Source organism: Lithobates pipiens, unplaced genomic scaffold (genome assembly GCF_037356315.1).
Source record: "Lithobates pipiens isolate NorthernLeopardFrog02 unplaced genomic scaffold, aLitPip1_a1.2 Scaffold_16, whole genome shotgun sequence".
In the NCBI taxonomy this organism is placed as follows: domain Eukaryota; kingdom Metazoa; phylum Chordata; class Amphibia; order Anura; family Ranidae; genus Lithobates; species Lithobates pipiens.
This window is the reverse complement of record NW_027507748.1, coordinates 50122328-50146711: the sequence shown is the minus strand read 5'-3', so window position 1 is coordinate 50146711 and position 24384 is coordinate 50122328. Positions and strand designations below refer to the sequence as shown.

At 42.0% G+C, this 24384-nt stretch overlaps 1 protein-coding gene across 4 annotated transcripts in view; it reads left to right on the top strand.

The window, feature by feature from the left end:
• Nucleotides 1–24384, top strand: part of DSCAM (DS cell adhesion molecule) — a 730792-nt gene that overhangs the window by 489668 nt on the left and 216740 nt on the right. For all 4 annotated transcript variants that reach the window (XM_077479889.1, XM_077479887.1, XM_077479888.1 and 1 more), the window contains exon 22: nucleotides 22517–22634. In XM_077479889.1, the coding sequence (XP_077336015.1) occupies nucleotides 22517–22634 (118 nt within the window). The remainder of the gene's footprint in view (nucleotides 1–22516; nucleotides 22635–24384) is intronic.

Sequence of the window (24384 nt, the reverse complement as noted above, 5' to 3'; positions counted from 1 at the left end):
ACATCCGATCTCTGTGCGATTCGAGTTCAGCCATTCGCCGCACCCGCCGCAAATTCGCACGGGACCCTTTTTTTGGTCCGCAGCAGAATCGAATCGCATGGGTGTTCCCACCATGCGATCCGAGTTTGCAGATCGCACTGCGATATGCGAACTGATCTGGGGGTGTCATTAACATTTCACTGACACTCCCAGCAGTTCGCATAGGGCAGTGTGAACTGCCGCCGGGAGGCATGCGATGCGGGAACCCGCCGCGGATTCGTGGCGTTCCCGCATCACTCCAGTGTGAACCCAGCCTAATAAGCGATCGTTTTTCTGATCGCTGTATTAGTGTCACAGGTGACGCTAGTTAGGCAGGTAGGTATTTAGGTTCGCCGCAGCTTTTTATAGCGCCAGGGACCCCCATATACTACCGCATAAAGCCCCCTGATTGCCCCCTAGTTAACCCTTTCACCAGTGATCACCATATAACTGTTACAGGTGACGCTGGTTGGTTAGTTATTTTTTTATAGTTTCAGGGCACCCGCCATTTATTACCTAATAAAGGTTTAACCCCCTGATCACCCAGCGGGTGTCATTTGTGACTGTAATAACTGTTAGGGCAGTTAGGGTTAGCCCCCTTTAGTTCTAAGGTACCCCCCTAACCCCCCCAATAAAGGTTTAACCCCGTGATCACCCCCCGTCGCCAGTGTCACTAAGGCTGGGTTCACATTGCAGCGGTTTATGAGAACGGATGTGATTCGCACCGCACTGCAGTGCAAATCACATCCGATCTCTGTGCGATTCGAGTTCAGCCATACAGATAGTATGGCTGAATTCGTGTCGCACCCGCCGCAAACTCGCACGGGACCCTTTTTTTGGTCCGCAGCAGAATCGGATCGCATGGGTGTTCACACCATGCGATCCGAGTTTGCAGATCGCACTGCGATATGTGAACTGATCTGGGGGTGTCATTAACATTTCACTGACCCTCCCAGCAGTTCGCATAGGGCAGTGTGAACTGCCGCCGGGAGGCATGCGATGCGGGAACCCGCCGCGCATTCGTGGCGTTCCCACATCGCTCCAGTGTGAACCCAGCCTAATAAGCGATCATTTTTCTGATCGCTGTATTAGTGTCACAGGTGACGCTAGTTAGGCAGGTAGGTATTTAGGTTCGCCGCAGCTTTTTATAGCGCCAGGGACCCCCATATACTACCGCATAAAGCCCCCTGATTGCCCCCTAGTTAACCCTTTCACCAGTGATCACCATATAACTGTTACAGGTGACGCTGGTTGGTTAGTTATTTTTTTATAGTTTCAGGGCACCCGCCATTTATTACCTAGTCTCACTAGTGTACCCCTAAATTTAGGGGTGTCTACTTTCCAAAATGGGGTCATTTGGGGGGGGGGGTTTGTGCCATCTTGGCATTTTATGGCCTTCAAAACTGTAACGCCCTTAGAAAGCCTGAAGGCGGTGCTTGGTTTTCGGGGCCCCGTACGCGGCTAGGCTCCCAAAAAGTCCCACATATGTGGTATCCCCGTACTCAGGAGAAGCAGCAGAATTTATTTTGGGGTGTCATTTCACATATGCCCATGGCATGCATGAGCAATATATCATTTAGTGACAACTTTGTGAAAAAAAAAAAAAAAAAAAAAGTTTGTAATTTTCCCGCAACTTGTGGCAAAATATAAAATATTCCATGGACTCAACATGCCTCTCAGCAAATAGCTTGGGGTGTCTACTTTCTAAAATGGGGTCATTTGTGGGGGTTTTGTGCCATCTTGGCATTTTATGGCCTTCAAAACTGTAATAGGTAGTGAGAAGTGAAATCAAAAATTTACGCCCTTAGAAAGCCTGAAGGCGGTGCTTGGTTTTCGGGGCCCCGTACGCGGCTAGGCTCCCAAAAAGTCCGACATATGTGGTATCCCCGTACTCAGGAGAAGCAGCAGAATTTATTTTGGGGTGTCATTTCACATATGCCCATAGCATGTGTGAGCAATATATCATTTAGTGACAACTTTGTGTAAAAAAAAAAAAAAATTTTTTTTTGTCATTATTCAATCGCTTGAGGCAAAAAAATAAAATATTCAATGGGTTCAACATGCCACTTATCAATTTCCTTAGGGGGTCTACTTTCCAAAATGGGGTCATTTGGGGGGGTTTTGTACTGCCCTGCCATTTTAGCACCTCAAGAAATGAGATAGGCAGTCGTAAACTAAAAGCTGCGTAAATTCCAGAAAACGTACCTTAGTTTGTAGATGTGACAACTTTTGCGCAAACCAATAAATATACAATTATTGACTTTTTTTTTACCAAAGACATGTGGCTGAATACATTTTGGCCTAAATGTATGACTAAAATTGAGTTTATTGGATTTTTCTAATAACAAAAAGTAGAAAATATCATTTTTTTTCAAAATTTGCGGTCTTTTTACGTTTATATCCCAAAAAATAAAAATCGCAGAGGCAATCAAATACCATCAAAAGAAAGCTCTATTTGTGGGAAGAAAAGGACGCAAATTTTGTTTGGGTACAACATTGCATGACCGCGCAATTACCAGTTAAAGCAGCAGTGCCAAATTGTAAAAAGACCTCTGGTCATTTACCAGCAAAATGGTCCGGTCTGAAAGTGGTTAAACACCTAAAGACCAGCCGCAGTTATACTCCGGCAGGTTGGCTTTCCTGGATGAATCGCTGTCATGGTACGTCAGCCACTTTAAGACCACTAGGGGGCGCAATGCCGATGCGTGTGTCCCGCGGCCGCGATGTCCGCCTGCCACCCGCGATCGCTTCTAAAAGGGAAACAGTGTTTACATTGACAGATCCCCGTTCTGTCAGGGAAGAAAAGACAGATTGTCTTTGCCTAGTGATTAGGAACAGCGATCCGTCTCCTCCTCTAGTCACTACACTCCCCCCCCCCCCCCACAGTTAGAAACACCTCCCTAGGGAACACTTAACCCCTTGATCGCTCCCTAGTGTTAACCCCTTCCCTGCCAGTGACATTTATACAGTAATCAGTGGCTATTTTTTAGCACTGATCTCTGTATAAATGTCAGTGGTCCCAAAAAAGTGTCCGATCTGTCCACCACAAGGTCGCAGTTAAGCTAAAAATTACTGATTGCTGCCATTACTAGTAGAAAAATAAAATAATAATAAAAATGCCATAAATCTATCCCCTATTTTATAGACACTATAACTTTTGCACAAACCAATCAATTTATGCTTATTGTGATTTTTTTTTTCCCCTTCCAAAAATATGTAGAAGAATACATATTGGCCTAAATTGATGAAGAAATTAGTATTTTTTGGATATTTATTATAGCAAAAAATATATATATATTTTTTAAATTGTCTGTCTTTTTTTGTTTATAGCTCAAAAAAAAAAAAGTGGGGGGTTGTGAGACAGTATAGGGAGGAGAAGGGATTGGAGAGAGGGGTAGGGAATGGGGAAGAGGATGGATGCAAGAGCGGCAGGGGATATGAAACAGAGGGTGGCATATGCCTCCTACCTGGCCCTGGTTTAAGGTCTATCCAGCCTCAACTATGCCCGGAAATTTAAGTAGGGTACTTCGGTGTGAGGTCACCCAGCAAAAAAAAAAGAAAAAACAAGAGAAATCCTGGGTATTTTCCCTATTCATTTAGATTCAGGGTCCATGGTTTGAATATATTCAGTGTTGGTTCTAAAATGCGACCAACAAGACCAGGAAGTAATGTAGTGTGTTTTGAGATGTTGTGATGGGAGATGGCTATAAGCTCTTCCATTTTGGCGATTTTGTCAATTCTCCAAAACCTTTCTTTGTTGCTCTTTTTTTGTTTATAGCGTAAAAAATAGAAAACCGCAGAGGTGATCAAATACACCAAAAGAAAGCTCTATTTGTGGGGAAAATTTTTTATGTGATTAGAGCGTCGCAGGACCGCACGATTGTCAGTTAACCACTTCAGCCCCGGAAGATTTTACCCCCTTCCTGACCAGGGCACTTTATGCGATTCAACATTGTGTTGCTTTAACTGACAATTGCGCGGTCGTGCAACGTTGCACCCAAACAAAATTAACGTCCTCTTTTTTTAGAGCTTTCTTTTGGTGGTATTTGATCACCTCTGTGGTTTTTATTTTTTGCTCTATAAACAAAAAAAGACCGACAATTTTGAAAAAAACGCAATAATTTTTTCTTTTTACTATAATAAATATCCATCAAAAATATATTTAAAAAAAGTATTGTTTTCCTCAGTATTCTACATATTTTTGGTAAAAAAATCACAATAAGCGTATATTGATTGGTTTGCGCAAGTTATAGCGTCTACAAAATAGGGAATCATTTCATGGCATTTTTATTATTATTATTATTATTTTACTAGTAATGCTGGCGATCTGCGATTTTTATCGGGATTGCGCCATTATGGTGGACACATTGGACACTTTTGACACTTTTTTGTGACTACTGTCATTTATACAGTGATCAGTAGACATGTGCGATTAGTTTCGTATTCGAAAATTCGTACCAATTTCCAGGAAATTCTTACATTCGTGAAGATCCGAAATACAAATTTTTATGCATACAAATTTTGTACGAAATACAAAATTTCGTTTATGAATTTCGGATAATTTTATCATAATGAACTTTTGATAATGTTTACGAAAAGTAAACAAAACTAAAACTTAAAAACCCAGGAAGTCAGCACAGCACAGGGATGGTGGGACATAATAATACATTTATCATAACGAACTTTCGTTATTGTTACGAAAATTCGTATTTTGTAGGAATCCGAATTGACTTTCGGACACAAATTACGAATTCAATTTAATACGGAACGAAACTAAACAAATTTATTGACAGCGCACATGTCTAGCGATCAGTGCTATAAAAATGCATTGATTACTTTAAAAATGTCACTGGCGGGGAAAGGGTTAACACTAGGGGGCGATCAAGGGGTTAACTGTGTTCCCTATGTCTGTGTTCTAACTGATGGGGGGGAGAGGACTATGTAGGGGAGATGACAGATCGCTGTTCATACTGTGTATGAACAAACGATCCGTCTCTTCTCCCCTTAGAGAACCGGAAACTGTGTGTTTACACACACACAGATCCCGGTTCTCGGTGTGTCGGCAGCGATCGCAGGAGCTCAGCGGTGGTCGTGACCGCTAGGCACTCGCATTGGCTCCGGAGGAGAGCGGCGGGGAGGGCGAAGCGACATAACGCAGTTTCGCCCAGCCGTGCCATTCTGTCACAGTGAAACTGCAGCGGCCTTTCGGCAAGTGGTTAAAGTAACACTGGTCAGCGTGGTCATTAAGGGGGTGAAACCTTCTTTTCATTAAGGGGGCATTTTTGGTTAGCAGGATGCCCATAGTTCATTTCATGTCAGCTGCTTGTTTTTCTACTGGAATGACAGATCATTTATTATCCAGTTAGGTAAACTGCAGGGTGGCCTTGTATTCAAATAGTTTTACAGCAGCCCTTAAGTAAGTTTGTGTTTGTGAACAAAATGGTAGTGCCAAGGGCAGGAACTAAGCAGATATCCCATATATAAATAGATAGGATGAGTTTACCAGTCAGCGCAGTTTTATTAAATCAGACAAGTGGATTCAGTAAACAACCTTTTGTACATATTGAATTTTTATGCTTCAAATATTTGGATATTACTGGCCTTTTAGTTGACGCCGCTGGTCTCCTCCTGGGCATGTGTACAAGTTAAGCTGAATTATATAAATTTAGCTTAATAAATCCATTAAATTACAGAGCCTATTTTTTTTTTTGATAAAATGTTTAAAAAAAAAATAGTAAAAGCATAAAAATATATTTTTTTATATATATATTTCCTATCCAAAATCAGTACCTGGAGGCTAAGCTGACTGTGAAAAGTTAATTCCTCTGTTTTGTTAGGTTCCCGGCGTGCGGTTGCCTCCGCTGTAAGCGCTAAGCTTGAGTTAGCGGCAGTAATGGATGTCTGTGGCAGGGACACACTGCGGGGAGGCCCTCAACAGCATCAAAAGCTCATTATCGCTCTCATTATTTTCACTGCAAACTAAAAGAGAGTGACATCGGGAAAATGAAAGCTGAAATTTCTCTCCAAGCGCGTGCGTCGCTGAGATGTGTTATGCTTTCAAACACCGTGCGTCAGCTTGTTTCCCGTAATTCGATAAGAAAAGTGTAATTAAGGAGACCACAGAGAGGTTGTCACAAGGCAAAAATCTGCTGAAGGATTTAAAGGACCCAGAAAAAGATGAAAACTAGTATAAAATTATGAGTGAGAAAAGGACTGGATTAATGAAGCTAGAATAGTGCTAGACTAGAGGATTAGGAAGAGTGCTGGACTGGGATAGTAAGAACAGTGATAGACTGGAGGTGTGAGAACAGTGCTAGACTAGATGAGTTAGATCTGTGCTATACTTGATGAGTGAGAACAGTGTTAGACTCAAGGAGTTAGAACAGTTCTAGACTAAAGGAGTGAGAACAGTGCTATACTAGAGAAGTTAAAACTGTGCCACAATAGAAGAGTGAGAACAGTGCTAGACTTGAGGTGTGAGGACAGTGCTAGACTTGAGGTGTGAGGACAGTGCTAGACTTGAGAAATGAAAGTGGTGCTGGGCTAGAGGAGTGAGAACGGTGCTGGGCTAGAGGAGTGAGAACGGTGCTGGGCTAGAGGGGGGTGAATGGAGGACTAAAAGCGTTAGAACAGTGCTGGACTAGAGGCATGAGAACAGTGCTAGACTAGAGGCATGAGAACAGTGCTAGACTAGAGGCATGAGAACAGTGCTAGACTAGAGGCATGAGAACAGTGCTAGACTAGAGGCATGAGAACAGTGCTAGACTAGAGGCATGAGAACAGTGCTAGACTAGAGGCATGAGAACAGTGCTAGACTAGAGGCATGAGAACAGTGCTAGACTAGAGGCATGAGAACAGTGCTAGGCTAGAGGCATGAGAACAGTGCTAGACTAGAGGCATGAGAACAGTGCTAGGCTAGAGGCATGAGAACAGTGCTAGACTAGAGGCATGAGAACAGTGCTAGACTAGAGGCATGAGAACAGTGCTAGACTAGAGGCATGAGAACAGTGCTATACAAGAGGAGGAAGAAAGGTAGAGTAGAAGCGTTAGAACAATGCTAGACTGGAGTCGAGAGCACAGTGCTTGACTGGAGGGGTGATGAAGAAAGTGCTTGACTAGAGGCATAAGGATAATACTAGACTAGAGTTGTGAGGACAATGCTGGAATTAAAGGCGTGAGAACTGTGCTGGACTAGAGGAAGGAGAATGGTAGACTAGAAGAGTTAAAACAGTGCTAGACTAAAGGTGAGAGAACAGTGCTAGACTAAAGGTGAGAGAACAGTGCTAGACTAGTGGCATGAAAACTGTACTAGACTAGTGGCATGAAAACCGTACTCTACTAGAGACTTGAAAACCGTACTCTACTAGAGACTTGAAAACATGAGGCATAAGGATAATGCTAGATTAGAGTTGTGAGGATAATGCTAGAGTAGAATTGTGAGGACAATGCTGGAGTAAAGGTTAGAACTGTGCTAGACTCAAGGCATAAGAACAGTGCTAGGCTATAGGCATGAGAACAGTGCTAGACCAGAGGCGTGAGCACAGTGGTAGAATTGAGGCATTAGTACAGTGCTAGACTGGAGGAGGGAGAATGGTAGACTAGAGTAGTTAGAACAGTGCTAACCTAGAGGAGTTAGAATAGTGCTAGACTAGAGGAGTGACAATGGTGCTAGACTAGAGGAGTGACAATGGTGCTAGACTAGAGGAGTGACAATGGTGCTAGACTAGAGGAGTGACAATGGTGCTAGTTTAGACTGAGCAGTGGAGAAAAGCAGGAGATGTGGAATAATGAAGAAGCCATTGATGGCATAGGAGCTTGAAGTCATTTTGTAGAACAGGTTAAATTCTGGTTGATAACTTTTTAATGGTGATATAACAGCACCCGTAGAAAAACATACAATTCAGTATACACACAGTTGTACAATTATAATAAACCTGGAACCATCACAGGTAAGACTGACATCTTTTCTGGGAAAGTTCTGGAATCTTGTGGTGGGGCAGAACTTAAGGCCCAGTGATAAAACCGTTGTTCCATTGACCCATCTTCGATCATGACTCAGCTGCAACTTTTGTTCTTTGAAGACTAATCTCTCCTCCTTACTCACCCTGTCATATTGTTGCTGGTCAGCAAAGAGTTTTATTTATCCACGTCCACAGAAATGCAGATTAATGGTCCTTTGATGCATCCATTTATCTGAATGATTCCCACTGAATGAACTCTGAACAAGCAGGGAGTAATGCTTATAACAAATATGAATTCCATCTGGTGCTGTCCTGTAGATCATTTAGTAAGATGACAAATCAAAGTGAACTTGTTATGTCCTAAAAAGTTAGCAATATTGCTCAACAATTTTTTTGCTTTATCCTTTAAATCAAGTCCTGTATCCATATGGAGTCTTAGCCCTTGTACACACGGTCGGAAATTCTGACAACCAAATCCGTTGGATTTTGTCCGTTGGATTTTGTCCGAAACTGTTGCATACACACGGTCGGACAAAGTTGTCGGAAAATCTGACGTGATGACGTTATTTCGTTACAACGGGACTACGTTCAGGCTAGTAGCCAATAGCTTTGGTCTAGGAATTTGATCTGAGCATGCGTGGCACTTTGTCCGTCGGAGTAGGCTACACATGATCGGAGTATGTCCGATCGGAGCATTTTGTCGGAAAAATTTACGGACAAGTTGGAAAACTTGGTCCGTCGGATACTCCGACGGAAACAGTCTGATGGAGACCACACACAGTCCGATTATCTGACAAAACGGTTCGATATGACACATTCTGTTCGAAATCTCCGACCGTGTGTACAAGGGCTAATGGATTCCAGACATACTGCCTTGACCTTGGTCCAAGTCCTCACAATCCCCCACGCCTTTTGGTGCTAAACCACGCCACCTGTCAAATGACTAAACCTCGCTGGGAAGCGGCTGTGGCATTTGACAGTTCAATGGCAAGAATGGACCTTGCCAAATGAGAGACGTGGGACTTAAAAGTTGGAAGCTGTCAGATTCTGGCTGAGACTTCCACAAAATAATTTTGCTTTGTGACCGATTCACTTTAAGGTGCAACTCAAGCCAAAATGTTTTTTCTTGGACAGAGTGCTTAATAGATAGAACCTTTGTTTTTGTTTTGTTTTGTTTTTTCACCCTCCCTGACCCCGAATGGAGAGATTCACCATCACTTCCTGTCCTGGTGCCAATCTTGCCAAAAGAGAAAATGAGGGGAAAGTCAACGTGTGACAGTTGCCACTCTTACATGAGGTGAACGGAAACCCTCAAGTGGGACACTTATTCCAGATAATTATTGTCAAACGTTGAATTTTCCTTGTCTTTGGGCAGATTTTAATTTATTTTTTGAAATGTGAGGAGATTTAGTCAGAGACCTCCAGGAAGAAAAGTTTATAACCAAGATGTCCCCTTGAAGAGGAAGTAAACCCATATGGGTTTTATTTCCTCTTTTGCTAAAAGGCCTGAAAATGAAAAGCATATTGGCCTAGTATACATCGCATACTAGCCCATTATGTGGCACTTACCTGCAAACAAAGCCTGTTCTGTCGCCTGTGCAGGCCGCATCCATCTTCGCCCCTCTTCCTTCCAGGGCCACGGACTCCGTCTCTGTGACTGGCCGGAGTAGCGTGACGTCACTCCCACGCATGTGCACATGAGCCACCATTCACGGCACACGCTGGAGCTAAGAAACAGCATGTTTCTTCACAACGCATGCACCGATGAAGACACCGGCACACTACAATTAAAATATCTCCTAAACGGTGCACGTTTAAGAGATATTTCCACTACCTATAGGTAAGCCTTATTCTAGGCTTACCTATAAATAAAAGACAAACAAAAGGGTTTACAACCACTTTAAGACCCCCTTCACACTGAGCGCGTTTTGCAGTCACTATAGCATTAAAAATAGCGCCTGAAATCTGCCCTCAAACAGCTGCTCCATTGTCTCCAGTGTGAAAGCCCTCGGGCTTGCACACTGGAGCGATGCGCTGGTAGGACGTCAGGGAAAGGTCCTGCCAGGGGCTTCTTTGAAACGGTGAAGGAGCGGTGTGTTTACCGCTCCTCCACCACTGCTCCCCATTGAAATCATACCGCCAGCAAAACACCGCTATTGTGGGCGGGTTTTAACCCTTTCTCGGCTGAAATGCACCGCAAATCCGACAGTAAAACGCAGCTAAAAATAGCGGCATTTTACCGCCGTTGCTATGGGCAGCTCAGTGTGAAAGGGGTATAACAGAATTTAAAGTTTAAACTGAAATTTTAAAGAAACAATTCTCTGTGTTAACACTCCCTATGTGTGAGATCCGTATGCCTCTAGCAGTCACTGGGATACAACACGTGTCAAGATAAAGCTGAGGCTATCAATCACCTGCTGTGTGCAGGAGGGGTTGACTGTTTTTCGGGACTGTCTGGTGTTATCACAAACCGTCAGACTGCAAATAGCAGAGGAATGAGAGAGGAGACAGAAATCACACTAGGTGCTTTGGATTGAGGAAAGTACACACTATGAAAGGATATGCTTTGTTCTTTTTTAATTTTAGAAGTTTACAAACACTTTAAGACAATTTTTATGACCTTTCTGACACAGCTGCTGTGTTTATTGGATTCTATTAGTAGCTCATTAAAAATGGTTTTGCTTGGTTCCCTAAATAGTTTTTTACTTTTAATCCATTGTCCAGCATCATGTTTCACCTAAGCAGCTCAGTGAGCAAAATTAAGAGTTCAAACTTCAGCATAATTGCACAGTGAAATCCATTTAGTCAGAATCACTCCCCTTATACCTATTTACAATCTGCTCCATAAGTTGTTTTAGACACTCTTACTTTCCTTGATACTTTCGGTGTTAGTAGACTGAGAACTGTGCACACATTTGGTGGACATTTTTGTTAAAAATCAAGTTAAAGTGGTTGCAACCCTAAAAAAATAAAATAAAAAAAATGTCATAAAAAAAAAAAATGCTTCTATTCCTATAACCTCTTGCCTACTGGGCACTTTACCCCCTTCCTACCCAGGCCAATTTTCAGCTTTCAGCGCTGTCACACTTTGAATGGAAATTGCACAATCATGTAAAACTGTACCGAAACAAAATTGTTATCGTTTTTTTTATATAGAGCTTTCTTTTGGTGGTATTTAATCACCACTGGGTTTTGTTTTTTCTAAATAAGTTAATAAAGGCTGAAAGTTTAGGGAAAAAAAACGAAACAAAAACTTTTTCATAATTTGTTATAAAAATTTTGCAAACAGATATTTTTTCGTTTTTTTTCTTTCATCAAATACAATACAACAAAGTCATGTTCTTGAAATCATAACAACGGTAGGGCAGAGATAATATTTTTTATATTTGTAATATTTTTTTATATTTGTAATATTTTATATATTTGTGATATATGTAATATTTGTAATATATGTAATATTTTTTTACATTTGAACAATTCTTTTGGTGTGATAGTGAAGTGTTACCCAATTGTAGAGAAAAAATAAAGTTTATGCCTAAAATTTGCAAAAATACATTCAAACATTTTTTTTTAAATGTGTTAGTAATGATAATAGAAAGAGAGCAATTTTGGGGAGGAGAAAAAAAAAAGGGGGGGGGGGTAAAGTGTTTAGTATATAGAGGTGTATACTAATGAGTCTTAGTCCGTTTTCTTTTTTTACTTCCTTTATATAATCATCTGTATCTTATAAAAACACACAAAAACACCCCAGCCTACAAAACTGTTAATTTACATTAATTGAATATAAGATAATTTTTCTCCTTCACTGATGGGCACTGATGAGGCGGCACTAATGGGCATTGATGGGCACTGATAGGCTGCACTGGTGGGCACTAATGAGTAGGCATTGATGGACACTGATAGGCTGCACTGATGAGGCAGCACTGCTGATGAGGCACTGGTGGACACTGATGAGGCTGCACTCATAGGCAGTACTGATGGGTGGTGCTGATGGGCACTGATAAGCAGCACTGATGAGCACTGGTAGTTGACACTAATAAGTGACACTGATGGGTACTTATTGGCAGCACTGTCGGGACTGCACTGATACTCAGGACACTGATAATCAGCGCCCATGTCCCTTTTAGAGAAGCCAGTTATTGTCTCTCTTCTCCTCCCCTCCCCTCACCTCCTGCCTCTACGCCCATGTGGCTGGAAAGTAATATATACGAATTACTTGTATCCCCCCTATTTTAGGAAGATATAAAATACAGCATGTCAGTTTTTTAAATTACAATGCTAAATACCTTCTTGCACAGCCCCGCTGTATGGTCACATGTTCTCCCTCTGCTAGCTTGCATACATCAGAGGGGAATCTCAGCCCCTCTCGTTGTACACCCTTAGATCAGGGAGGAGAGTGACAGCTGCGCTGTGCAAGAAGGTGTTTAAGATCATAAATAAAAAAAAAACAGACACACTGTAAACTTTATATCTTCCTAAAACAGAGAAGATGCAAGTAATTTATGAACCACTTTAACCATTTAAACCCCAGAACATTTGGCTTGCCAAAGCACTTTTTGCAATTCGGCACTGCGTCATTATAACTGACAGTTGCGCAGTCGTGCGACGTGGCTCCCAAAAAAAATCGACGTCCTTTTTTCCCCACAAATAGAGCTTTCTTTTGGTGGTATTTGATCACCTCTGCAGTTTTTATTTTTTGCGCTATAAACAAAAAAATAGCGCCAATTTTGAAAAAAAAACACATTATTTTTTACTTTTTGCTATAATAAATATCCCCAAGAAATATATAAAAACATTTTTTCCTCTGTTTAGGCCGATACATATTCTTATACATATTTTTGGTTTAAAAAAATCGCAATAAGCGTTTATTGATTGGTTTGCGCAAAAGATATAGAGTCTACAAAATATGGGATAGTTTTATGGCATTTTTATTGATAATTTTTTTTTACTTGTAATGGCGGAGATCAGCAATTTTTATTGTGACTGTGACATTATGGCGGACACATCGGACACTTTTGGCGTGATTTTGGGACCATTCACATTTATACAGCGATCAGTGCAATTAAAAATGCATTGATTACTGTGTAAATGTGACTGGCAGTGAAGGGGTTAACCACTAGGTTGCACTCTAGGGGTTAGGTGTGTCCTAGTGAGTGATTCTAACTGGGAGGGAGGGAATGTGTGTGACACGACACTGATCATCGCTTCCGATTACAGGGAGCTGTGATCAGTGACAGTGTTGCTAGGCAGAATGGGGAAATGCTTGTTTACATTAGCATTTCCCCGTTCTTCTCTCTCCGTGAGACGATCGCGGGTATCCCCACGGACATAGAGTCCGTGGGACCCGCAATCGAGGTCAAGGAGCTCCCAGCGGCGCCCGCACGCCCGCAAGCCGCCTCTTAAAGGGCCACGTACAGGTATGTTAATCTGCCTGTACGTGCCCTTCTGCAGCAGTGGATCTGTGTGAGGCGGTCGGGAAACGGTTAAGTTCCCTCTATTTCCATCGGTAGCCCTTCTCCCTGGACACTGACTTTTGAAGAGAGCAATGACACATAGGGGTCAAGAGGATTCGCCCTATTCAACCACTATTTTCAAACAGGGTTTGCCCATCAAATATAACAAAATTCTCACATCAGCAGTCACATTCAACATACACCAAAGACATGTTGGGAGGTTAATTGGCTTCTGTCTTAATTGGCCCTAGTATATGAATGTGAGTTAGGGGCCTTCGATTGTAAGCTCCTTGAGGGTAGGGACTGATGTGAATATACAATGTATATGTAAAGCGCTGCATAAATTGATGGTGCTATATAAGTACCTTTTAAATAAGAATAATAATAATAACATAATAGAGATTTCAAAAAAACACCAACATTCCGTTGTATTACACATTGGGGTAAAATCCTCTTTAAAATGATGGCCGTATAGACACATCTTGTTAAAGGTGTTGGGTGAATCTTTCGGTTATAAAATAATAATAATAAAAAGTAATATCTGTGCTTGGTAAGTGAAAAATTGAGTGAGATTTAAATGATATTCAAATAGTGAAATATAAACTGCAGCTGTACACTCTAACCCAGATATTGGGCACCAGATAACAATGCAAATAATAAAGTGCAGCGCTAGGGTGTGAACAAAATGACCCTATACATAAATGACACCTGTCAAATAAAGTGCAAATGTGCAATTCAGTGCAATGAATGTGCAATACTATATACAGCCAAAAATTGGAGCAATAGGAAAATGTGCGATTAATGTGCAATAAAGCAAACAAAAAATGCATACAACGAAATGCACAGATGTGCTTAAAGTGCAATATAAGTGCAAAAAAGGAAAAAACTGATATCAAAAAGTTCACATGTAGCTGAAATCCAATGAAAGTGACCTCAAGTGCACTGTGGAGCGTAGACACCGTGATACCTGTCACCACATTAGGATAAAAGGCTTACCAGAAAGCCTGCCGACCTCCCTTACTCTGGGGGGGGGGGGGTCAAACGGCGCTTAGTAGGATCCACTGATGGAGTACTTTGGCGCCCCCCTCCGGAAAGATTTGTGCACATCTGATGGTAGCCAGATGGCATCAACGGCAGGAAGTAATAATATGTACAAAGGAAAAAAAACTCCAATAGTGTAGAGTGTCTCTTATGGCGTTTTAGTGATAAAAAAAGCTGCAATACTGCATACATAAAACTTTGGAGAGAGTTCTCCAGTTCGAGTAAACATAGAAATGTTCCTTGAAAGAAAAAATCCATACATGTCCGTAGAATCAAATCGCATATGTGCAGAACGTGTGTGTGTAGCGTCCCGACGACATCTGATGTGGAACACATAACCAATATCCGAAAAGGTTTTGGCAAACATAATGTCTCAAAGCATTATGATTTAAAACACAGTAGGGACCCTAGAGGCACCACCTTTATCTGATTGGAGAAATATGTACCCGACTGGCGTGGTAGTAATGGGAGGCAGTCTATATCCAGAACTGAGACAAATTGGATATATAAATTGGAGTCTCATGTGCACAATGGTTTAAATGTGGAGTGGGACATCACCTCCAAATTATGACACCATTACAGAGACCCAATTGCCTGTTAAGATGTCTCTCAGGATGTCACGGGGGTACTCCTCCACAGGACTTCCTGAACCACACTGACCTCCTCTTGGGTCTCAATAAATCTTGTGTGGCCATAAAATAATTAGGGGAAACCATAGTGCTCTCTGCTTTGAATATTTATTCTAAAACTTCACACAGGGATTAAAAATACTCACATAAATGCGTTAAAAACATGCATATCAGCTCTACATGCAAGCAATAAAAACATCCTGAGTAACAGCTCCTCCCACCTGTATGCATTACGCCCTCTGTTGAGCTTCTTCAGCTGAGGTTCATGCGCAAAATGGTCCCAACAAGGTGAATAAGTCATGGATCACCCCAGCATGGAAAATAAACCAGAAAGGGTTTGCTCCATCTGGGAGCTGATCGGAGGGAAGGCACAGGGCCAGGGCACAGCACAGGACTCAAAGGGTAAAAATCTAAGAGGCAAATAGTGGGTACCGTGAGCATACAAAAAAATAGACAAACCCCTTCTGGTTGCTTCTCCATACTGGCTAATCCATGACGTGTTGAGTCAGTTTTGTGCATCGACACCTGCATTTTTACTTATATATAAGTACCGTATTTATCGGCGTATAACACGCACCGGCGTATAACACGCACCCCAAGTTTAGGAGGGAATTTTGTGGAAAAAACTTTTAGGAGGGAAATTTAAGAAAAAAAAACTTACATTTAAATGCCCATCAATGCAGCCTTATCAGTGTCCATCTGAAGCCTCGTCAGCGTCATTTGCAGCCTGTCCTCATTGCAGCTTGTCTGTCTTAGTGCATTGAGCGCTTATGTTTTTAAAAATGGCGCCGCCGAGATGTCCCGTGTATCTCGGCGGCACCCGGAAGTTCTTGGCGGCTTTCGGCCGCTCTCGGACCTTCTCGGCGGCTTTCGGCCGCTCTCTGAACTTCTCGGCGGCTTTCGCCCGCTCTCGGAACTTCTCGGCGGCTTTCGGCCGCTCTCGGACCTCGGCAGCTTTCGAAAGCCGCCGAGAAGGTCCGAGAGCGGCCGAAAGCCACCGAGAAGTTCCGAGAGCGGCCGAAAGCCGCCGAGAAGTTCAGAGAGCGGCCGACAGCCGCCAAGAAGTTCAGAGAGCGGCCGAAAGCCGCGAGAAGGGCTCTGGGTGGCTGAAAGCCGCCCAGAGCCCAAAAAATTGTGCTGAAATCGTGGAGTATTGGCATATAACACGCACCCGCGATTTTCCCCTGATCTTAAGGGGAAAAAAGTGAGTGTTATACGCCGATAAATACGGTATGTCCTTTTTGCCAGTAAAGTACATTTGCAAAAATGTTATGGCTGTCTCCTAATGAAGTGGACGCTGTTCCACGAAACGCATAGAGGCTCCAGTCCATGAGTGCTACAACCCAGTAGTCATCAACCCTGTCCTCAGGGCCTACCAACAGGTCAGGTTTGCAAGATAACTGAAATACATGACAGGTGATATAATTTGCTGCTCAGTGATTTCAGTATTATAGTCTGCATCTCCCCAAGGTAATACCTAAAACCTGGCCTGTTAGTGGGCCCTGAGGACAGGGTTGATGACCACTGCTACAACCTGAACGTGCACTGCATATATATTACTTTCAGTAGTATATGTATATTGTGCCTGTTTTTAAAACACATATAGTGTCTACTCTGTTGGATTTCAAACTTTATGTGAAATAAAATGCATATTTTCTTCCCAGTGGTGAATTTGCAAGCTATTTGGACTAAAGTCCATGATTCATAAGCTTCTTAAAACCCAGGGATTCACTGCCAACCGATGATGGCAACAGACGCAAACCTCATCCCTGTTGACAGGTTACCCGTGTTTGCTCTGCCTAAACACCAATATTTCCCCAGGAAAGGGCACATTTATTACTTTTACATCTCCATGTTTCGATTTCACAATAACTCAATGTTAATGCAAATGCAGCACCAAGCCAAGTGTCAGAGGTACAATTAGGGCATAATTAATTATGTTTGTTGGAAGAAATGTTATTTGGCAAAATATGATGAATTGCAGGTCCTCGGCATAAACCTTGCCGGTAAGGCCGTATTGTTCAGACTATTTTATCAGACAAAGGCCCCCCCAGTTTGTATAACCAATTTGCAAAGATCCAACCCAGACTGCGTTAGCCCGGCCACCTTCAAGACAAGGAAAGGACATTTGCGGAAGCTAGAGATGGTGGAATGGTTAATTATTCATGCAGTATGTTCCCGGTTTTATCTCTTTGCTTTCAAATTCTGAACATTTTGCCAAAGATCTAGTACGAACCCCCCCACCTCCAATACTGTAAAATAGAGTCTGTGAAAAAGATTTTATGTATCTGGTTTCCCCTCCTCTGTCCTCAAGGACATCCTTGCACAGAAGATCGCCCTCTGGATAACAGAAAGCAAATTTAGCCCCGAGATGAATGTTGTAATAATTTGCCCGAGACTCTGCTGGTGGACAGAGAAGAGAACACGGCTCCGTTTCCTTGTTTAATTGCCTTGCTCAAGCCTTAATGTTTTCTTGTTCGGTTTTATTGTGTTATGTGGCGTTTAATTTTAATTATTTATTGTATTATCGCTAATTACTGTAGGCCATTTTCAAAGAGCGGCCATACTGATGCCTTGACTATCAGAACAGAACAATAATCTAATGTCTTAATGGTCTTGGTATTATTTTAATTTAAGCCATTTAGAACGTTTGGGTTAATATTAAAGAGCAGTTTCAATCAACAAGTGAATCAGTCCGTAGACAGGGAACGCTACGCAGGAATGTTGCGGCTGTTCTAAATTCAGCAGTAGAGAACAGCTCGGTCTCCTGAGAGCCTTTGTCTGGCCCTGGCTTCAGATCCTCTTCTCCATGTCATTTGTTTCCACACCATTGGGTTATAGGTGGTGACGCCTAAGAAAGAGATTGATGCAACGTTTACTAGAGTGCCTGTGCAGCATTAGTGCTGCACAAACATCCATCAAGTTTTTTTTTTCACCAATGGTCCACTTCCCTTTAGTTGTATTTAGGCATTAATCAAATTTTTCGATTGGCAACTGTAGAAAAGGCTAAAAATAACTGGATGCAAGTTAATCTTTTTTTCTGTCTATTGGCTGGTTAATATACTCCAATCATAAGCCAGTGATTGGTGGTAATGTACTACCATACAGTACATCAGTGGTTCTCAACCCTGTCCTTAAGTACCCCCAACAGGCCATGTTTTGGGAATTTCTCTTAGATAAAATAGCTGTCCAAAATACCAAGCAATTGACTCTGATTTAACCACTTGACATCCGTGCTATAGCTGAATGACGGCTACAGCACGGACCTTAATTTCCGGGAGGCCGTCATATGACTTCCTCCCCTTTGCGTGCTCCGATCACCGAGTCACCGGGACTTGGGTGATCACAGATCTGAGTAAGGGGACCAATCCCAGCCCCTTACCACGTGATCAGCTGTCAGCCAATGACAGCTGATCTCTTGAGTAAACAAAAGCTTGGTAATCGTCTTTTTTTTTCTCCTCACAGCGTGAGGAGAAAAAAAAGCCTATCACCGGCTTATGCGCAAGGGACATCGGCTCTGAAGAGGAAGGAGACACATCTGCCTCATGTGCACACCAGTACCCCCTGCCAGTGCCCACCAGTGCCACCTATCAATGCCCATGAGTGCCACCTATCAAGTGCCTCATCAGTGCCACCTATCAGTGCTGCCTATCAGTGTATCCTATCAGTGCCCATCACTGCCAGCTATCAGTGCCACCTATTAGTTTCACTTTTCAGTGCCCACCAGTGCCACCTATCAATGCCCATCAGTGCCACCTCACAGTGTCACCTCTCAGTGCACACCAGTGGGACCATCAGAGCAGCCTATCAGGGCAGCCTATCAGTGCCCATCAGTGCAGCCTCATCAGCGTACACCAATGAAGGAGAAAAATTACCTGTTTGCAAAATTTAATAACAAAATATTTAAAAACAATATTTTTTTAAAAAAATTTGGTCTTTTTAATTTTTTTTAACAAAAAATAAAAACCACAGAGGTGATCAAATACCACCAAAAGAAAACTCTATTTGTGGGAAAAAAATGCAAAAAATTTTATTTGGGTACAGTGTTGTATGACCGGGCAATTGCCAAAGTTCGACAGCGCTGAAAGCTGAAAATTGGCCTGTACAGGAGGGGGGCTTAAGTTTTCAGTAAGCACGTGGTTAAAGCACCTGTGCAAACTAAAGAAAAACCTGTAAATATGGCCTGTTGGGGTATTTAAGGACAAGGTTGAGAACCACTTAGGATAAAACATTGACAATGAATAGTGTATCATGCTGAACCCTAACAAATATCTTCTATTACCTAGTACTTAACCAAATCCTAATACCTCTCATCCCTATCGGATAACAGGACTAGTAGTCAGTAGCAGCCAAAACGCATTAGCCTGTAACAGTTGTGTTTTACTATGTCACCAATAAAGACTTCCGTTTTATGGATGATACGAGTAGCCAGCTTGAACTTACTACTAGTCCTGTTATGCGAATGTGGAGACACCTCAGCCAGAGCACCGGTTCCCAGCAACAAGAAGGTGCATTTGCAGTCAAGCGTGGATATTGTGTTTTACTTATCCCTATATCTTAGACCCTAGGCTTTATATCTTGTGTTGAGGTAAAAAGCACATTTTACTGCAAGATACTGCTAGCACAGTCGTCATTGTCCTGTATTTCGGTGCCAAACCAACACACCTTTCTAGTGCACATTAAAAGAGAATTTTTTTTTTTTTTTTAAGAATCCTACTTACCTAGGTGCTGCATCTGTCTTCAGTTGGGCTCTAAGGGTAAGAACCAAGCAATCAAACACCTCTGATCGCTCGATTCTCAGAGCTCCGTGAACAGAGAGCCAGTGACTGTCAGTCTCCTCTCTCTCTCTGCACTGGATCGCTGGGCTGTGGAGGGGGCGGGAATGGCTGGCTCAGGCTCTCAGTGGCTCACAGGGTTGTGGGCGGACCTCGAACATATTGCAAAAAGTGGCGGGTATGTCCATGTTAGATAAGGCACCTCATCCCAGTAATTGTTTGAGATAAAGGCAAAAACAGAGGGGGAGGGATTATTGCGGTGCCTACATAACTGAAAAATATGTTAAAATGGTAAATTTGATTACAAAAAAATCAAATATATAGAAAATACACATCAAATGCTAGGGGGAGCACATAAGAGCACATACGATTTCCTAAAGGCCAAGTGGGTAAAGGCCTGTGTATAGATGTGGGTCAGGTCTTCCCTACATGTTTCGCAAAGACATTGGCTTCCTCAGGGGAATAGGACATGACCAGTATAGGAAAATAGCTCTATTATAAAAGAAAATATTACGTAGCATAAGTACACAATACAAATCTAACTTAGTAGATACATGATGCGTGAAGTTGAGAGTTAAAATAACAAGGCATGACAAAATCACCCCTCTCCCAGCACAGGTGGCAATCAACACCCCAGTGCCCCAAGAGACCCCATACCTACCCCAGTTTGCCCAGCTGGCAATGTTGGCAAGGGATCCGTCAAATGCATGGCTACCTACCACCTTACGTAGCGTGGCTGCAGGGGGTAGGAGGCGGCCAATAAAAACTACAACAATAGAAAAAGGAGATAGAGACAATATAGCTCACTCTGAGCCAATATTTGTCCAAAATAGGTGGGCCAACATGGCCTCAATACATACCAAGATTAAATCTAGAAGAAATTTGCAACAGGGGAGCTGAAAGAACCAGAATTGGTCCAATCGGCCAGGGACAGATTGGAATAATTGATGTGACTAGGGTAAAGTAGCTATAAGATAAAACAAAAAATTATAAATAAATAAATGAGCTATTGATACAAAATTCATGAAAACAAAATAAATCTGAAAAACTAAAAATGAGGGAATATAAAAGAGGGTAATAAACCGGGGCTTACCAATCAAAGGTAATAGATGCATCCAGGCTTCAGGAAATGAATCAAATAAATGGTAGGCATTATGTATAGAGGAGTGCCTGGACTGAAAGCCAGACTGCTCTGAAACTAACCAGATAAAAGATCCTGCAACAAAGAGAGCAGAAAAAAGATAAAAAAAAAAAAAGAGGGGGGGGGGGGTACCTTGAAGAATATAGTCTAGAATAGAGAGGATATTTGAAATTACAGAAGCCTCAGCCTAAGTACTGACCTGGTATGAGAAAAAACAAAGGTAACAGCGCCCCTGGAACCAGCGATAAGCCGCTGGCTATGTGTATTTTCTACATATTTGATTTTTTTGTACTAAAGTTTACCATTTTAACATATATTTGATTGAGTTATGTCGGCACCGCAATAATCCCTTTCCCTCTGTTTTTCCCTTTATCTCACCCCAAACATATTGTCACAATCTTGCCCTAGGCTGGACCAGCACTGTTACATCAACTGACAGCGGGCTTCAGCTTGCTGTCTGCTGAAAACAAGTCACAGGGTGCAGAACGAACTGCATTTAAGTGATCCACAGGAGAAATACAGCCAGACGGGCTTTGCCTGTACTCCTTTAATGCAAAAATATGAACTACCTGTGTTTTGTGGTGCAGAAATTTTCCATTTGTCCAAAGTAAATAAAATCTTCTAACAACACATATTAAAGAATAAAATAATACATGCTAATGCATGTGAGTGGGCGAAACAGACAGATGTGTAGGAGACCTGAACTAAATGAAATACAAGGGTTGCTAACATTTCTGATCTTCTAGGTATGCTGCCAATATTTTCTCAGTCACTGACCTCAAACAAGTATGCAGATTAACGTTCATAGTAAATCAGGTCTCTCCATACCTATTGCAGTTCCGTGCCTTAGATACAGTCATTAGATCATGTGACAGCCAGGCAATTATCATTTTCTAATGAAGAGACTAGCAATAGCAGAAACAACTTTTTTCAGTTGAAATTTCTTCTAACCTTGACCTTAACCTGGTCAGGTAAGCCTTAAGCCTACCATAAATGGATTGAAATTTAGCCGGTTCAACAGAGATCGGCGCGTTTCGGTGCACGTATGGGCAAGGTGGTTGTTCAAAAGTCGATTTACCGATTTGATTTCTATACAAATTGTCCTGATGGAAAATTTGTGCTCGATCAGCGCCGATGGCTGTAACTGGCAGTGTAGATCAGTATATTCAGACGGCAGGGAAGTCTCCTCGCTTTCAGAATACAAAGACACAGAGGGAGGATTCCGCTATCCACCTGGAATGTGTAGAAAGGGGAATCAAATAATTATTTTTTTTAGTCCACTGGTTGAATAAAGCAAAAAAAAACTATCCATGGGCTGCCTTAGAGTAATCCTGAATAATTGGTTACCTAAGCTCTGAGCTTTGGAAGAAGATGTATGCTGGTCGATAACCATTAAGTTGAGCATGTAGGGGGGATCACTAAACACTGCTCTGACCACCCAACATGCCATGATCCTCCAGTCCTACTCAACTCCATAAATGTCTTTGTTCTCTTTCAGCTCCTGCTCGAATTCTGACTTTCAGCGGTACTGTGACGACACCATGGATGAGGGACATTGTTCTGCCTTGTAAAGCTGTTGGGGATCCTGCTCCCGCAATCAAATGGATGAAGGAAAGGTAACCAGTGACCAAATGTGCACTTTAAAGGTGGCTTGCTAATTTGTAAAAGTCTGTTAGGCAGTCGACTTGTTGTCAGGTTCGAAATTCTCTGATTTTTATGGGAGACAAGTAGATATTTTCAGAGTCCTGTCTTTGGCCTGACTCTCAACTGTTAGATCAACTCCTTCCATAGAAAGAAGTTGCTATTAAAGTATACATTTAAAAAAAATAAAATAAAAAAAAAGGAAAAGGCAAGAAAGTTTTTATTAAAAGCATAATCCCAGACAGATATAAAAAGTTTTAAAACAATCCAGCTCTGAATCTATAAATACAACATTAAATTTATTTTTAAGTACGTGTAAGTGCCTGATGACTTGGTATCTACCGCTTGCAGTCCCTTTACAGTAGAGTTTAGACTTGGGGAGGAAGAAGCCACTCAGGGAACTAATGGATTGTGTCGCAGAACTCAAGCCCTGTATTGTTTTTATCTTTCCATCTACTTTGTGTTAAAGCAAATAAACATGAAACCCTGTGGCAAAGAATGTTGCAAAGAATATTGCATATAATTACTGCTTACAGTTGTAGGAAAACAATACAGAACCTATAGCAGGGATATGCAATTAGCGGAACAGCTGTTTCAGAACTACAAGTTCCATGAGGCATAGCAAGGCTCTGACAGCCACAAGCATGATACCCAGAGGCAGAGGCATGATGGGACTTGTAGTTCTGCAACAGCTGGAGGTCCGCTAATTGCATATCCCTGACCTATAGTGTCACAAACATGCATGCACACACCCATGCTAACTAGCCTTTAATGAACATTGCCAATAGTATCTATGTAGTAAGGGCACACTAAAAATCAGCTCCTGTTATAGCTGGTCCACAATTTCCTTCTTGAACAGGACTTCAGGCATAGAGCTTATGAAGAAAATTAGTATGCAGATCTGGCTCTCTTGTAGCATAAATGTAGTGTTGTCCCCAGCTGGCAGTCTCCTTCTTCCCCTGGCTTTTATTTAGAAAGTTTTCTAGCCATTCCCATAGGGGCATAAACCTTTCTACTTCTATTATCTTCTTACATCAGTTTCTTGCAGGAAACATTTCCAAAAGCCTAGATGGCAATGTAGTATCACACATGTCATTGGTCTTATACAGTGTACAGTATGTCAGTAGGTTAGTCTATTGTTTATCCTTATTGACATAGCTTTGGTGCAGCGTTTCACAAAATCTCCTCTAAAACAATGGCAGAATCTAAAACTGTGTATGCTGCCTGCTCATATATTTACATTTATTTACATTGCCTAATACATCGCAATAGTAACTATTTCCTAATTATATTAGAAGACAGTGAAACTATCCATGTGCAAACATTTCTTCAGTGTCATTTGTTGATGTTCACTTAGGAAAACAGATGCATTTCATGTCTATTAAAAAATCGCAGTCTGGCTATTTACGTATATATACTGACGTAACACATGTTCTAACAAGGAACATGCTGATAGAAGGAGAGATTAAAGTGGGAGTCCCGCAATTTTTATTTTTATTTTTTAAGTCAGCACCTACAAATTCATGCAGCTGCTGACTTTTAAAATAAGGACACTCACCTGTCCCAGGGTCCAGCGATGTTGGCGCCCGAGGCCGAATCGTCCCTCAGATGCCACCACCGCCATCTTTGGTAAGGGAATCAGGAAATGAAGCTTTGCGGCTTCATTTCCCGGTTCCCTACTGCGCATGCGCGAGTCGCGCAGCGCAATCCGAATGGTTCCTGCTG